This window comes from Fundulus heteroclitus, chromosome 4 (genome assembly GCF_011125445.2).
Source record: "Fundulus heteroclitus isolate FHET01 chromosome 4, MU-UCD_Fhet_4.1, whole genome shotgun sequence".
Classification (NCBI taxonomy): domain Eukaryota; kingdom Metazoa; phylum Chordata; class Actinopteri; order Cyprinodontiformes; family Fundulidae; genus Fundulus; species Fundulus heteroclitus.
The window spans coordinates 29,597,772-29,614,229 of NC_046364.1; the positions used below are offsets into that span (position 1 = coordinate 29,597,772).

Below are 16,458 nucleotides of genomic sequence, written 5' to 3' on the forward strand. Positions count from 1 at the left end.
ACCACGATCAAACTTTTTATCCAAAGTGTTTTAGGGGTTTCTCGGGTTTCTTTTTTCTCCGGACATAACCCGGAAGTAGTTGCCTCCGCCTCTTCCTGTGCTAGCATAAAAAAGCCGCCTGTCGCTAACAGATTTCAAAACCTAATTTATTTCTAGATATTTATAAAAACAAAACATAGGCCTAGAACGTATTCTGTTTATTTTAGCAAGGGCTTCACAACTAACTAAATCTGGGAGGGTATAAAATAAATGTTTCTAAAGTAGACTTGTTTGCTAACATTAGCCGAGCTAGCCACGGCTAGCTCCAATGGCAGCTCCCACTACTCCTCTCGTCTCTACTCCTGCATTGAGGTTTGAAACTCTTTTTATCTTGCCGAAATAGCTAGACGATGAAGATGAAAACAATTAGACTCAAGTCTATCAGTCATTTAAATACAGGTGTACATATGTACTAACATTATGCTGTGTTGATCAGTTCTTTGCATGCACTGCAACAAGCCGCTCAAACCAGTTTAATCATATTGATCTTTATCTCATTGGTATAGAATGCATCAACATAGGACCATTTTACCTAGCCATTTGTTGTACTGCTCTTTTGTTTCAGCTGGGGGTGTGTTTTTGTCAAAATGTCTTTTTTGTTTCCACACTTAAGTCAGAAGCAGCGCCGAGTTTTACAGAGGAAGGAGAGAAGAAGACGGAAACGACAAGCTCTTGCTCGGGCCAGAGAGTGTGGTATGAACCCTATTCATTCACACTGGCTTCGTTGCATCGATGGTGCACTAAGCTTTTGGTGTTTTATGGCAGAGTTTAAAAACGACATTGAAGAAGAGGAGGACGTGAATGAAGAAGATGGTGAGGAGGACAAGGCTGCGGAGGATGAAAGGTAGGTCGATGTCACCATCGCTGCTGGAAACCTTCAAAAAGCAGTCCTGGATTTGACCCTGTTTGTCTTTTTTATTTTCTTTTTCAGGCAGCGGCAACATGAAGAGTGGATGGAAAGAGAGAGGCTTGCACAGGAGGAATTCAGACTGAGGACGGAGAGGGAGGAAGCTGCCAGGAAAAGGAAAGAGGAGGAGGAGGTAATACCCCGTTGAGGCAGAAAGAAAGGCCTTTGCATGCTCACTCTGATGATGCAAAGTAGCAGTGTAGTATCTCATGCATTGGAACAATTTCCCTTGTAGAAAACAGTAATAATCCACATTCCTTTGCATCACAGTGCTTCATTTTTGTTGTTCACAATGCCATCTGCAACAAACGTGACTTCGGTAGTTATATTTTGCACCTATCAAACTCAATTCTGCTGCTATTGGTGATTAAATAGCCAAAATGGATGAGGTATGTATGTATATATGTATGTCATAAATGTGAATATTAATTTGCTGCTCTTCTTGACGTCACAGCGAATGATAAAGGAGGAATGGGAGGCCCAGCAGAGGAGAGAACAAGAGGAGAAGGAGCTGAGGCAGCAGGAGAAGCGAGACAGAGAGGTGAATCGGACTCCAGGAGGATAGAAACTAAAAGGAAATATATCCTCTGCTGCAACTTTATCTGACAAATGAAAACATTAAGAGAAGTTAATCCGATTTTTAAGATCCGATCTTACCCAGATATACGTGCTTTTGCTTCGTGAATGATTTTTCTATTTCCTTGACTTTGTGGCACAAGCAACCATCATGTTCCTTGACTAAGATACACTCAAAGAGAACAAAAAGCGTACACCCTCAACTCGCACTTCAAGAATGTATCTTTTACTTTGTGTGGCGACTGTATATGAAATAGATTTATAAGTCTGTCCGTCTTTTGAAAATTTTGGGTGATCTTTGTGCCCATCAGGCCTTGGGAATGAACTCTTAACCCCCGATAACAGATACGCTGCAGTATGTTGACGTCTTCCTGTTTTTTCACAAATGGTGTGTTTAAAACATTTGTAGGAGGCTGTTCAGAAAAGGTTGGACGAAGCCGAGAATCAGGTAAAAAGCAGCAAAAAACGGAGCTTAGCTGAGGAACAAACCTCTGATTTGTTATGTTTAAGCAAATGGAGCGTAGATACGGAGCATCCTGTTTGTTGTCCTTTTGTAGCTGGAGAACGGAGGACCGTGGATGAATCCTGAAGCCCCCGTGAGAGCAAACTCTGAGAACTTCGGGACAGAGCGCGACGTGGCCAACTGTCCTTTCTTCCTCAAGACCGGAGCATGCAGATTTGGAGAACGGTAATGTTTCTGTCTCCTTTCCTCATCAGGAGGTATAGATTCAGTCTCAAATATTGCAGTTTCTGCCTTGTAATGAATCATTTACTCTATGTCCTTTCACTCCTTTCAATCTGAAAGCGCAGGTGTTCTCGGAAGCACATCTACCCGACCTCCAGCCCGACCCTGCTGATCCGCGGCATGTTTAAGACGTTTGGGATGGACCAGTCGCGGCGGGACGACTACGACATGGACGCTTGCCTGGAGCACAGCGAGGAGGAGCTGCTGGAGTCTTTCCTCGAGTTCTACCACGACGTCCTGCCAGAGTTCAAGAGCGTCGGCAAAGTGGTGCAATTCAAGGTGACGGGATAGAACGGCGTTTTACTGAAAATGAATTTCATCATCTAAGCACCGCATCCACAGCTATTTTAGTCCCGTGCGTTTTTAAACGCATTGTGCTCGTTGTCCTCTCAGGTCTGCTGCAATCATGAATCACATCTGAGAGGGAATGTTTACGTTCAGTTTGACAAGTAAGCTATTAATTTTCTGACTTTGTTTCCAATTTTTCCCATTTTTGCGCTTTACAACCAAAACTTTGAATGTATTTTATTAAGATTTTACTTGATGCGCTGCACAAAATGCAGCATTATTGTGAAGTGGAAGGAAAAATATACATAGTTTTCGAATCTGAAAACTGTGGCCTGTATATGTATTCCACTCGAGTCGACATACCTTGCAGCAATTACATTACAAGACTTTTGGGATGTGTCCCTATCAGCTGTTGATGCTGGACGCATCAGATGTGTCCAGCATCTCTTGCTCATTCTTCCTTGCAAACCGGCTCAAACTCAGACTAGACTGAGAACATCTGTTGACAGAAAGTTTAGAGTCTGGCGACAGATTCTCAGTTTGATTTAGATCTGGATCTCGACTCAGCCATTTTCACACATGAATTGAATTGTAGCTCTGGCTGTCACAGCGTATGTCTGCTTTTATGATTAGAGGGTTTGTCTTGCTGACAGGGGGATATCCACCGCAGTCTGAAATCCTTGTAAAAATTAAATTTTTTTTTTTTTTTTTGACCCGCAATGATGACTTTCTTTATGCCGCTTTACCAAAAAGGGCCCAGCTTGTGGAATCCATGATTGGTAGCTGTGCTGTGGATCTCTGCAGCTTGGGTTGAATTATGAAGACAGCTGGGCTTAGTGGGTTTTATTTAGTGGTATCAGAGCAAAAAAAGAATGCAAATGCACATCATATTTTTCTTCTATAGATTTTCCTCAAAACAATGTTAAAGAATGTAATTTTCTTTCGACTTCACCATCGCGCCCTACTTTGAGACTGTCTATGTATGCCTTGAGCTCCGTGGCTGTAAAGACAAAAAGCTCAAGTGGTACGGATGCTTTTAGAAAGGACTGGAACCGTTACGTTTCGTCTTGCCTTCCTGTCCAGGGAGGAGATGTGCAGCGAGGCCTTCATGAAGTTCAACGGGAGGTGGTATGCAGGCCGACAGCTTCAGTGTGAGATTTGTCCCGTGACTCGGTGGAAGAACGCCATATGTGGTGGGTTGCCTTTCCCAGGTTAATTTGACAGAAGCAGCATTCGCTTTTGTGTTTACTATTGCAATTCCCCCCCTCTCATTAGGGCTGTTTGACAGAAAGAAGTGCCCTAAAGGCAAACACTGCAACTTTCTGCATGTCTTTCGAAACCCGGGCAACGAGTTCTGGGAGGCTGACAGGGACCTGCAGCTCTCCCCCGACCGCAGCATCCGGGGGAGTCGCAGAGACGAGCGGCATTCGGAGCGCTTCAGGGAGAGATCGTGGAGGCAGCGGCGCGGCAGCCGAAGCCCGGTTAGATCAGAGAGGTCTCACAGAAGGTGGGAGGACGACCGAGAGAGAAGCAGGAGCCGAGAGAGGAGGACCCCTCACCAGCGCAGAGAAGACAAATGGTCATCTAGATCCCGACACAGCGACAGGTGGACGGACCGGCACCGAAGCAGGAGTAGGGACAGGTCAAGGAGCAGGAGCAGAGACCGAGACGTGCGTAGAGACAGAGCGAATAAACGCAGAGACAGAGGCGAAGACGAGACCCCCCGGAAGGAGAAGTCAAGAAGCACGAGTAGAGAAAAGGAAAGAGCCAAACCGAGCAGAGAAAGAAGCCCAGAGATGGACAGAGGTCTTTCTGATGATACAAAAACCCACCGCCATAACAAACGCTCCAAAAAAAGCAAGAAGAGCAAAAAGAAACACAAAAAGAAAAGGCTCTTGTCTGAGAAGACACATTCCTCGACAGACTCCGAAACGGAGAAAGAGACCGAGGAAAAGACTCGGGATGGTCCTTCAGTACCGAGTCCCAGCGGAGACCTTAGAGGAGACGAGGAAACGGAGGAAAAACGCGCTGCTGAAGAGAAGAAATTCAGTCCGGAGGTGAAATCCGAGGCCGCTCCTGAAATCCAGAGCGAGCGGACAACAAATGGGGACGTTTGTTTTTAACGTCTGCGTCTTTAAAACCAGTCATTTACCTGCTGCTTTACTTCGGTTCATTTTGCATCGTCTAGAGGTACAGGCGGCATTATCAACACCGGAAACACGTCATCAATGCTTTTAGTCATCTCTGGTCTCTTTACACTGAATGTTCACTGAATTCAAATAAAAATGGTCAAATATATTTCATATCAAGATCAATCCACAAACAGATATACACAAATACACACATAACTTGATTACATTTTTTAAATAAATGCTCTGTGTTGGGATTGGATGCAGTTTATGGTTCTTCGGCTGTTAAGGAAAAGCGAACAGGTTGTTCTTGAATACATTTATTGTTACTTTCAGATTTAAGAAAAAACGTTGGCAGTGTTAAATATAAAACAAGTAATTTAGCACAAATCAAAAGATGGTTTTGTTCTATAATGGGATTGATTGCAGGAAGAAAAAAAAAAGGTCTAAGGTGAGCATCCGTCTTGTTCGTCTGCATTTAACTGAATTATCTGAGGTTTGCGGATATTTGATACACAGTTCTCTTTCTTACATTACGAATCCACACGGCCGTCAAATGGGAATATACATTCTGTAATCAGCTAATGCCCAACGTGCTTTGTTAGAAATCCCTTTTTCTGGCACTTTAGCCACCGTTAAGAAGGTTAAACACAGTGTTCTTTGGTCCCAGTGAACCAAGCCTTTATGAAACAGTGTTTTTAAGTCCCTGTCCTGACGACCAGGGAAAGAGACCCAGCAAAGATTTATCACAACAATGTAACATTTCACTTTAACACTTTCGGAGGAGAAACACGCGACAAAAACAACAGAAGGAAAAAAAAAAAAAGCTTAGCAAGCCACAGCTAAATAAAAACACCCACCAAGATCAACAAATGTAAACAGGTCATTTCTGCAAGAGTCCACATTAACACAAAAACAATACTGATGTTGGGATCTACCCCTCTAGAAAAAGGTACTGTGGTATTAATGAGCTGTCGTTTTCTGGATATTAACCTACGCTGGTGCCTCATATTACAGAAAAAAAAAAAAAACCTTTACCCAAGTGCGTGTGCACTGTTAACCAAAGGGAAAAAAACAAAAGTGGTGCAAAAAAGTAATTTCCTTTGAAGCTGAAAGCAGCTCAAGTCCTCAGAGACAAACATTTAAATCCACCAAATGCCCTTTCAAAGATTCTGCTCATCTGCAGATTTCTAATAATTTTTCCAAGTTTACTGCGTTTAAAGAGCTACTTTGCTGTAGTGAAAACTGAAAGGACCAGGACGGTGTAGCAGTGAATGGCACTGCTGACAATCTACTACTGATGCTGGAAATACCTTAAGAACAGCTTTACACTGTGTTAACCTTCTTGGTCTTTGCAGTAACATTATATATATATATATATATATATATATATATATATATATATATATATATATATATATGAGGCAACAGCAGCACTCAAATGACTGATTCTGCTAAAAGCGATCATCACTGGATGAGCTAAAAACAAAAACATGCTGGGGTTGTGATGTCGGTGCTACATTACTCTCTGTGGAGTCTGGGGGTGACGAGTGATGGCTGCTTAATAGTAGGGAACACTGCGGGAAGCTGGACACAGGAGACACACCGAGACCACATTTGGCACCACGCTGAATAAACATTACAGTATAGTACAGTAAATGATACAGTACAATGATGCAGATTATTATACATGGAACACTGACACCGCGGACGAGACAAAAACGCGTGGATGTGATCAGATCTGCGTCGGTGCACTGGGCGCTCTATGTCAGCCCGATTTCTTCCAGGACGCTCCGTGGCGCCTCGGCTTCCTGCAGGAGAGAAACATAAATGAGTCCAGCGTTCCTACTTCGTATGCGACTCATCGCATCAACGACGCAGGCCTGCGGAGTGAGCTGGTACAACAGTAGCGCTGCATGCCTTGCTAAAAATAAATCGCCGATATGGAAATCTGTCCAAGGAGGTTTAATTCGAGCGCTGCAGGCTCAGAATAAACAGGTGGCGGCAGGTGCAGACGGAAAAATGCAATGCGTCAACATGCCACGGGGACCCTTCTGTGTGGCTCACCGCCAATGCATACACAAAACCAGCTCCAACCATTAGATATCTAATAGGATAGGCTACTCTAAACAATTGAGAATTTTTTTTTTTTTTTACAGATTACAAGTTTCTGCATGTGAAGACCTGAACTCCTAGTTAACATCTACTATCGAGCAAATTAAAGTAAATAATAAAATGAAACATGCAAACACCTTCTTCGGGGTTCCACATTAGGCATTTCTCAGAAATGTTGGTGATTTTGTATGATTTGATTGAATTTGACTAGAGCTGGACGATAATAACAATATATATCGATAGATATTTATCTATGGTAGAAAAGAAGGTCAATAAAGAGTTCAATAGAATAAAGTTTTCCTTCCTTTTGCATTCTAGTCATGTAGATTAATACTACAGTCATTAAATCCTCCCAACCAATCACAAACGCAGACCCAGGAATGGCCGTCATTAAACCCTGCCCCCTTCAAAGAGTTCAGAGAGCACACCTTTTTTTCTTTATTAAAAACTTGTAGTTTTGGTAAAAAGTTGGTTGAATAAAGGGTTGAGTTTGAATTCAGTGTCTGTGTGTTCTGTATCTAAAAATAGGTTACCAAGCAACAGCATAAAATGACCAGGGCTGCACTTAAAATATATGTTTTGAATTTGTTGACAATTATCGACATCAATCAATATGATTTCCATTTTATCGATGAGCTTTTCTTTCTATACCATCCAGCCCTAAACTTGACCTTGTAAAGTGCCTTGGGGTGGCGTGTTGTGAAAACATAAATAACATAAAACCGAATTTTGCAGAACTACGCCGCGAAACCTCGCGTTAAGGATCCACTTTACTCGACAGAAGTCCCGTCTAAAAAAAGACAAGCAGATCGTACCTCCTGCAGGAGGTCAGCCTGCTCGATGGCCTTCAGCACGTTCTTTTTGGAGGTCTCCTGAGCTTCTCCGCCCAGCAGGAACTCATCCAGAATGAAGTACGCCTTCTCAAAGTTGAAGATGATATCAAGCTCACAAACCTGAGTGGGAGAAGCATGGCAATGATGAGGAGGAGACAGCAACACGCATTTTCAACAGCAACGGGTTTCCATCGCGGCGCTTTGTGGGGACATTTAAGAGACTCACGCTGCCGAAATATTTGTCCAGGAGCTCCACGTATCTGTGAATGATTTCCAGGGTGATCAGCTCGTTGTCCTGGTCCTCGACGGCACAACAGAAGTACAGGCTGGCATATCTAACAGAAAGATTCAAATAAAAAGGAAAGAAATGCAGCAGACATATATGAAGATTTGGCAAACCTTTATTTTTTTTTCTGACCGTTTATGATCGAATGTTTGCAAATGTTGGTAAAACGAATGTCTTCTAAGTCTGAACCAACCTACAGCACAATATTCAAGTATTCGGGCGTACCCAACTCGTCTATAACATAACAAACAGAATTTATTGCGAGCAAAATTGACTCCAGTTGTAAAAGAGCATCCAGCAGGTGGCTCCTGTATAACAATGACAACACAGCACTAAGGTTTAATGAAAGTGTTTGTGACTTAAGATAACGCCTCTGTTTTTCATTTGAGTTGCTCGTGCTCGTACTACTCAGGTCCTGTAAACAAAGGGCTACTGATGAATGGCAAAGACCTCTATATCTCTAATTGAGCCGATTGTTGATATTGATATGGTCTGTGCTAAACACATTTCAGATTAAAACGCTGCATAATGAAGACGTGGACGTTAATGTTTGATGCCATAAACGTGTATTATTTTGGATAATAAGTGTTGCAGATCGTAAGAGCTTCAGTTTTCTTCTCGCTGGTTAAATAAAACTAAAATAAAAACTTTTAAATCTCTGTCAAGTCAGTGCGTATAGATGTGTGGTGAAAAGATGGCAATGAATAGCGGGGAGTGTTGCTTTATTTGTGCCGTAGCAGTCAGAGTCCATCTTGGCACAGCTACAGTCCATGTTCGACCAAAAGCTCGTTTATCATGATCTACCTTTTGTAGACGATCTTGAGGTCCCTCCATTCCAGGAAGCTGCACATCTTGGGCTTCCTGGCCAGGATGGTCTGGACCAGATCTCTGGAGATCTTCTTCCTCTCCTTGTCAGACAGAGGGACGTACCATTTCTGAAGCCGCAGCTTCCCCTGCCGACTGAACAGCAGCATGAACTGCATCTGACAGAGAAAGAGAGAGAGAAGGGCCGATCAATGGAGAGATCCATGGCTGAGAGAAACATGAGTCACAATGGCTGAGACGCAAACACAGATCAACGCGACAGAAAGCAGAAGGAAATACTTTTTGCGGTTCAGGCATAGAAGGAGAGCCCAGAAATCAGCAAATATTTACATTGCATTGAAAATAAGACATTGCAGTGACGTGGAAGCTCGTTTATTGCATTTAGTAAAAAGGTCCAAGAGTTGCAGGAAAAATGAATGAGATGTTACCACTGATATCACAACAACGTTTCATTAGATTTTTGGATCACATCCTCTAAATTATTCACCTTAGGGTCTTTGGCGTTGAGTTTTACCAGCTCGCATCAGCTAATGTCGCTTAATTGTCCGATTTTAACATCAGCGCCACGTTACGTGACATTTGCGCCCCCTCCTGCGACGTTTCTCTAGCTACAGTTCAAAGAAGACGGCAAATGTGAGCAACATTAATTACCATTGGAATGGGCCTTCGAGGTGTTGGCGTGACCGGTTGGGTTTTCAGCGAGTTAAAGTTCCACGCATAACAGAAACAGGGCGAGAGAGTTTCCTACGTATCTATAGCCTAGCTTCCCGTCCTGCCGGATGCTAACCCGCCTAGCCGACGCTGTTGACACGCCAGCGACGCTCTGATTGGCTGACAAAGTGACAGCTGTGCAATTCGATTGGTTCTAACGTTCCGTTACTCATGACGTCAACGTGGAACCGAAAATGAGAACAGACCCCTTGCAACATAAACATAACTTTTCCCCTCATAACTGTTATATTTGGAATAACCAAAATATTTGTTTCAAGCATAAATCCTTATTTCTTCAGAAATGGATGGACAATGATATCTTATTTGTTAAACAATTATTCAATGAGGATGGTCAACTATTTAATTATGGTGAATTTCTTGGTAAATATAACTTCCCTGTGACCCCTAAAGAATTTGCCATCGTCTTTGATGCTATTCCTGCAGGTTTAAAATTTCTTATATCAACATCAGGTGGCGCCATTGTCCAGCGTCCAAGTTTTCCAGAATTATTTATTGGTAATTCAGATCCATTTCTTAGTATTAAAACTGGAAATAAACATATAAGAGAAATAATCCAAAGGAATACTGTTTGCAAACCTGCCTCAATCTTTTTTTGGAACAATCTTTATTCAGATATCAATTGGGAACAAACATGGTTGTTGCCAAGAAAGTTTTTTGTATCAAATAAAGTACGGGAAGTTTCCCTTAAAATTTTACACAGGTGTTATCCTGTAAATTCAGTATTGAACAAATATATTGCAGATATTGATCCTCTTTGTTCCTTCTGTCACATTGAACAAGAAACACTGACCCACCTTTTTTGGGAATGCTCTTTTAGCAAAATCTTTTGGTGTGACTTCAATAATTTTGTCAACAAGAAATGTAATATACTTATTCTATTGAATATTAAACATGTTCTCTTTGGTATTTCCAATTACAGTAAGTCTGGGAAAGATTATATTATAAATTTTCTTATTTTGTTAGCCAAATTTCACATACATGTTTGTAAATTTGCTAAAAACAAACCCAACCTCACTGTTTTTAGAGCTTATGTAAAAGGTTTTTTGGACTCCTTAAAAATATGCACCAATTCTAAAGCTATAAAACTTCTAACTCTAAGAGATGAAGTTGATTTATAATTTGTAATTTCCTTTGTCTGTTTCAAGGAATCTTGTGATTCTGTTACCCCAGCACCTCGAGCATACTACTGTCTGCAATTGTATATTCTTTATCTGTAAATAAAGTTTGTATTAAAAAAAAAAAAAAAAAAAAAAAAAAAAAAAGACCCCTTGCAACCGGTATCAGCCAAGATGGCGGCTAGCGTTTAGACTGTGTTCGGAACTTTCCTCCAACTTTCCTCTTCTCCCGTCGGAACAGATATAGATGTAATGTCTTCAACCTCAACAACAAAACGCAAAACCGAAGGTCATCTGGTACTTACTCCTACAAAGTCAACATCTACCAAGAAAGGTAAAATGGAGCAAGCCGCAGCAGAGAACGTGATAGCGGTGCTAAAGCTGGCTATTGAGGAGCAAGGAACGTCTATTGGAAAATCTATCGATGACTTGAAGTCTTCTATTAATTTTCTCTCCGCTGACATACAAGATATTAAAAGCACGCTGCAAACCACGGTCAGCCGGGTCAGCAAAGCTGAGGAAAAAATTCAAGCATTGGAAAACAAAGTGCTGGAGCTTGCACGCGAGAAAAAGCGGTGGAATCTGCGACTCCGCGGCATGCCCGAAGAAGGGACGGAGGATGTTCGGCTCAAAGTGGTGGAGGTGTGTCAGAATATAATTCCAAACTACAAGGAGAAGCTTCTGGAGGTGATTGATTCAGTGCATCGGCTAGGCAAAAAACATCCAACCAAACCACATCCTCGAGATATAATCATCCAATTTTCTATGAAGCATTTCCGCAACATGATCTGGAAAATGGCAAAAAACTCTGGCTACCTGAAACAAAGAAATCTCCTGTTCAAAGAAGACCTCTCTGTGGAAGACCGGGAGAAGCGCAGCCGGCTGTGGCCAATAATCCAACAAGCCCGCAAGGATAAGAAGATCGCATACTTTGTAGGAGGACGAGCCTTTGTGGACGGCAAGGAAATTGAATAACTGTTTCGTCGGATTCCATTCAACTTATTATGGAGGAAATGTTCTATGTTCCCAGTTAAATTCAACTAAAAACTCAGACTTTTATCTTGTTTATTTTTTTTGTTCTTCTTTAATATGTTAAAGTTCTTCTCAATTAATGCTCGAGGACTGAGGGATATCACTAAAAGAAAAGCTTTATTTCTGTTCGCAAAAAATTGTGGTGCTGATTTTTGTTTATTTCAAGAGACTCATTCCATTGAAAGTGACTATAAACTATGGAAAACTCAGTGGGGAGAAGATTTGTGGATGGCCCATGGAACTCACCGTGCAGCAGGTACATTAACTTTAAAGCACAAATTCAATAGCAGCATCATCTCGACCGAAGCCGACCCAGCTGGACACTATATTCTCACAGTTATTAAGTGTGATAATGTTTTCTTTCTTATTGGTAACATTTATGGTTACAACAACACCAAGGAAAATGTCAGGTTGCTTGAAACTTTAAATTCCAGTATTGATGCTTTGATTAAAAAATTTAATGATATTAGGATAATTTTAGGAGGAGATTTCAACATTACTGTGAATGATGAGGTTGACCGATGGCCTAGCAAGCAAAAAATAAATTCTCAGATTGTTGACTTTATGAATGAGCGAAGTTTAATAGATATTTGGAGGGTAATTAATCCAAACACAAAAAACTTCACATGGAAAAATAAAGCTGGTTCTCAACACTCAAGAATAGATTTTTGGTTAATATCTGACTCCTTTCAACTTTCTAATTGCAAAGCTGAGATTATTCAAGCGCCCCTTACAGATCATAAAGGCATTTTACTAGAGGTTTGTATTTCCCCTGATAAAACTACTAAAAGGTACCCTGCATATTGGAAAATGAATAATTCCCTTCTTAATGACAAATCTGTTTATTTAACAATTAAAAACAAAATTGCAGAGCTCTTAAAACTAGCACAATCTGAAAATAACTATGGACGTTACTGGGAGCTTTTAAAATATGAGTTAAGAAAGATCTTAAGTAAAGCTGGGGCAAGTAGAATAAAAAATAGCATAAAGGAGGAAACCTCCCTGATCTCTGAGTTGATATCTTTATCGTCTATTCTTCCTGAAAATCTATCTGAACCACAAAGAGCCAAATTACAAAGCCTTCAGCTTAAACTTGACCAAATTTACATTAAAAAAGCAAAAGGAGCTTTTATACGTTCACGGGCCAAATGGTTAGAAGAGGGAGAACAAAACTCTAGCTACTTCTTCAAACTTGAAAAACAAAGACAAACAAGAAATGGTATTACTAAACTTAATTCAAATGGCACAGTAATTGATAATCCTAAAATGATTGCCAGTATTTGTGAAACTTTTTATAAATCATTGTATGAGTCTAGACATTCTCCTGAGGAACATGACCATTTCTTTAATTCCTTAAATGGCATAGGAACAATTGGTGACCAAAACAAAATATTATGTGACTCTCCAATCACGCCTATTGAAATTAACGAAGCTAGTCTCAAATCTAATAAATCTCCTGGTACAGATGGACTTACATCAGAACTTTATAAAATGTTCTCAGAAGAACTCACTCCATTTCTACATTCTGTATTTATTGAAAGCATTCATAATGAAAGACTCCCCCCATCACTAACTCAAAGTTTAATTACTCTAATCCCAAAACCTCAAAAGGATACACTATTTTTGGATAATTGGCGTCCTATTTCTTTACTTAACAATGATTACAAAATCTTAGCCAGTTGTTTGGCAAAAAGAATTAAAATAGTTCTTACTGATATTATAGAAGAATCTCAGAACGGCTTTATGGCTGGAAGACATATTATTGATAATATAAGATTGGTTCTTGATGTCTTAGATTATCCAGAAATGGTTTCAGATAACAGCTTTATTTTATTTTTAGATTTTCAAAAGGCCTTTGACTCAATAGAACATGAGTTTATCTTCAAAGCCCTCAGCTTATTTGGCTTTGGAGACAATTTTCAACAATCAATTCGCACTCTCTATGCTTTTGGAAATAGCTCAATAAAATTACCTCATGGAACTACCAAGAGATTTAAAATAGAACGTGGAATTCGTCAGGGTTGCCCTGTATCACCTCTTTTGTTTCTTCTCCCTATGCAAATTTTAGCTACTTTTATTAAAAACAGTGATCTCAAAGGCATCCAAGTTGCAGGAAAAACTATACTCTTAAGTCAATTGGCTGATGATACAACTTTATTCTTACAAGATAAGGGTCAAATTGATATTGCACTTAAACTTTTAAATACCTTTTCTGTAGCCTCTGGTCTTAAACTTAACTTGTCTAAATGTGAACTTCTCCCAATTAATAATTGCAATGATTTATCTCTTTCTGGAATTCCTGTAAAGTCTGAAGTTAAATATCTTGGGGTCACCATAGTTAAAGAGCAGACAGCAAGAGTTAACAAAAACTTTAATCCAATTATACTCTCCTGCCAGCAAAGATTTAATCTATGGTTACAGAGAGACCTGACTATCACCGGTCGAATACTGCTGGCCAAAACTGAAGGTCTTTCTCGACTTGTCTATGCAAGTTCAGCCCTTAATGTCCCAAATAGCCGTTGCACTGAAATTGATCGTATACTCTTTAATTTCATTTGGAAAAAAAAGCCCCATCTTATTAAGAAGAATGTCATGATCAATAAACTAAATTCGGGTGGATTTAATGTTCTGGACTTTAATACCCTGCATTCTACATTCAAAGTTAAGTGGATCCAAAGATATTTGAAAACGCCTAATTCAATGTGGCATTGGATTCCTACACAAGTCTTTAAATCCTTGGGGGGGCTAGACTTTTTATTAAGATGTAACTACAAAATAGAAAAGCTTCCTGTTAATCTATCCTGCTTCCATAAACAACTGCTTTTATCCTGGACTTTGGTTTATAAACATAACTTTTCCCCTCATAACTGTTATATTTGGAATAACCAAAATATTTGTTTCAAGCATAAATCCTTATTTCTTCAGAAATGGATGGACAATGATATCTTATTTGTTAAACAATTATTCAATGAGGATGGTCAACTATTTAATTATGGTGAATTTCTTGGTAAATATAACTTCCCTGTGACCCCTAAAGAATTTGCCATCGTCTTTGATGCTATTCCTGCAGGTTTAAAATTTCTTATATCAACATCAGGTGGCGCCATTGTCCAGCGTCCAAGTTTTCCAGAATTATTTATTGGTAATTCAGATCCATTTCTTAGTATTAAAACTGGAAATAAACATATAAGAGAAATAATCCAAAGGAATACTGTTTGCAAACCTGCCTCAATATTTTTTTGGAACAATCTTTATTCAGATATCAATTGGGAACAAACATGGTTGTTGCCAAGAAAGTTTTTTGTATCAAATAAAGTACGGGAAGTTTCCCTTAAAATTTTACACAGGTGTTATCCTGTAAATTCAGTATTGAACAAATATATTGCAGATATTGATCCTCTTTGTTCCTTCTGTCACATTGAACAAGAAACACTGACCCACCTTTTTTGGGAATGCTCTTTTAGCAAAATCTTTTGGTGTGACTTCAATAATTTTGTCAACAAGAAATGTAATATACTTATTCTATTGAATATTAAACATGTTCTCTTTGGTATTTCCAATTACAGTAAGTCTGGGAAAGATTATATTATAAATTTTCTTATTTTGTTAGCCAAATTTCACATACATGTTTGTAAATTTGCTAAAAACAAACCCAACCTCACTGTTTTTAGAGCTTATGTAAAAGGTTTTTTGGACTCCTTAAAAATATGCACCAATTCTAAAGCTATAAAACTTCTAACTCTAAGAGATGAAGTTGATTTATAATCTGTAATTTCCTTTGTCTGTTTCAAGGAATCTTGTGATTCTGTTACCCCAGCACCTCGAGCATACTACTGTCTGCAATTGTATATTCTTTATCTGTAAATAAAGTTTGTATTAAAAAAAAAAAAAAAAAAAAAGACCCCTTGCAACCACGTGACTCCGTTACCCAGAACCCCTTGCGTGGCGGCCATATTGGTTGGCACGCCATTTGTTGTTTTTTTTTTTTTTTTTTTTTATTTTTTTTTATTTTTTTTTTTATTGCAAATGGTACAAAATACAAAACAATGACAGGGCGAATTGTACATGCATTTTACGTTTAAATAACTTCTTAACAGAAAAAGTCATGACAGTGACCTGTCATACCATAATATGGGGCATCTTCGAGCAAGTATAAAATAATTAAAAACCATGAAATAATACAGAAACAAGACATCATAAACGTTACATTGTTTACACACCTGAATTGTGTCTGAAATAAAATTATAACAAAACTGTACAAAAGTAAAATAATAGAATAAAATAATAACAAAGGGCAATTTTATATCAAATTAAAGTTTTCCAACAAGGATGATACTTTAAGAGCGGGTTTGGAATTAGTCAGTCTCAGCGATTTATAAAATAAATCAAAGTCATTTTTCCAATGGCAAAAAGTAGGTTTTGTCTTAAAATACCTACATCTATGAATGAAAAATTTTCCCAACAGTATAAGGTAATTTACTAAATATTCAAGAGCCTTATTCTCATTTTCTAAACCAAATAAAATACTTGTTTCAGATAGTGGCGACAAAACAATGTTCTTCCAGTTAAGCCAATTTTGGAAATCTTTCCAAAATTTAAAAATTGATTCACAAAAAAAGAATAGATGTTTCAAACTCTCCACATTTCTCATGCAAAAAACACAATCTTCTGTATCAAACTTAAACTTAGATGTCAGAAATTCTTTAGTTGGATATATTTCATTGATAATTTTGAATTGCATCTCTTTCGCTTTTGGTGGCAGAGGGTAAGTTATGTAATTAGTTCTTATTTTAATGATCTGATCTGCTGTAAAGTCCTTTAGAATGTAATGTCTTC

The 16,458-nt window shown here is 39.2% G+C and overlaps 2 protein-coding genes across 3 annotated transcripts; one reads left to right on the forward strand and one right to left on the reverse strand.

Annotated features, from left to right (window-relative positions):
* The first annotated feature begins 75 nt into the window (after positions 1-75).
* zrsr2 (zinc finger (CCCH type), RNA-binding motif and serine/arginine rich 2) lies at positions 76-5,715 on the forward strand. The gene is made up of 11 exons (XM_012856445.3): positions 76-351; positions 653-732; positions 805-883; positions 971-1,079; positions 1,401-1,487; positions 1,932-1,970; positions 2,080-2,210; positions 2,333-2,546; positions 2,661-2,716; positions 3,639-3,748; positions 3,831-5,715. Exons 1-11 carry the CDS (start codon positions 308-310, stop codon positions 4,676-4,678), a joined length of 1,797 nt encoding a protein of 598 aa, XP_012711899.2. The 5' UTR covers positions 76-307; the 3' UTR covers positions 4,679-5,715.
* A 371-nt stretch (positions 5,716-6,086) lies between these two features.
* On the reverse strand, positions 6,087-9,534 carry LOC105920811 (AP-1 complex subunit sigma-2). Of its 2 annotated transcripts, none has more exons than XM_021312856.2 (5): positions 9,231-9,372; positions 8,723-8,901; positions 7,859-7,967; positions 7,615-7,752; positions 6,087-6,495 (listed from the first exon to the last, which is right to left on the reverse strand). In XM_021312856.2, exons 2-5 carry the CDS (start codon positions 8,899-8,901, stop codon positions 6,448-6,450), a joined length of 474 nt encoding a protein of 157 aa, XP_021168531.1. In that variant the 5' UTR covers positions 9,231-9,372; the 3' UTR covers positions 6,087-6,447. The 2 variants fall into 2 exon arrangements, with proteins under 2 accessions (XP_021168531.1, XP_012711902.1); XM_012856448.3 differs by lacking the exon at positions 9,231-9,372 and adding an exon at positions 9,395-9,534 and having other exon boundaries at positions 6,088-6,495.
* Positions 9,535-16,458: the final 6,924 nt, after the last annotated feature.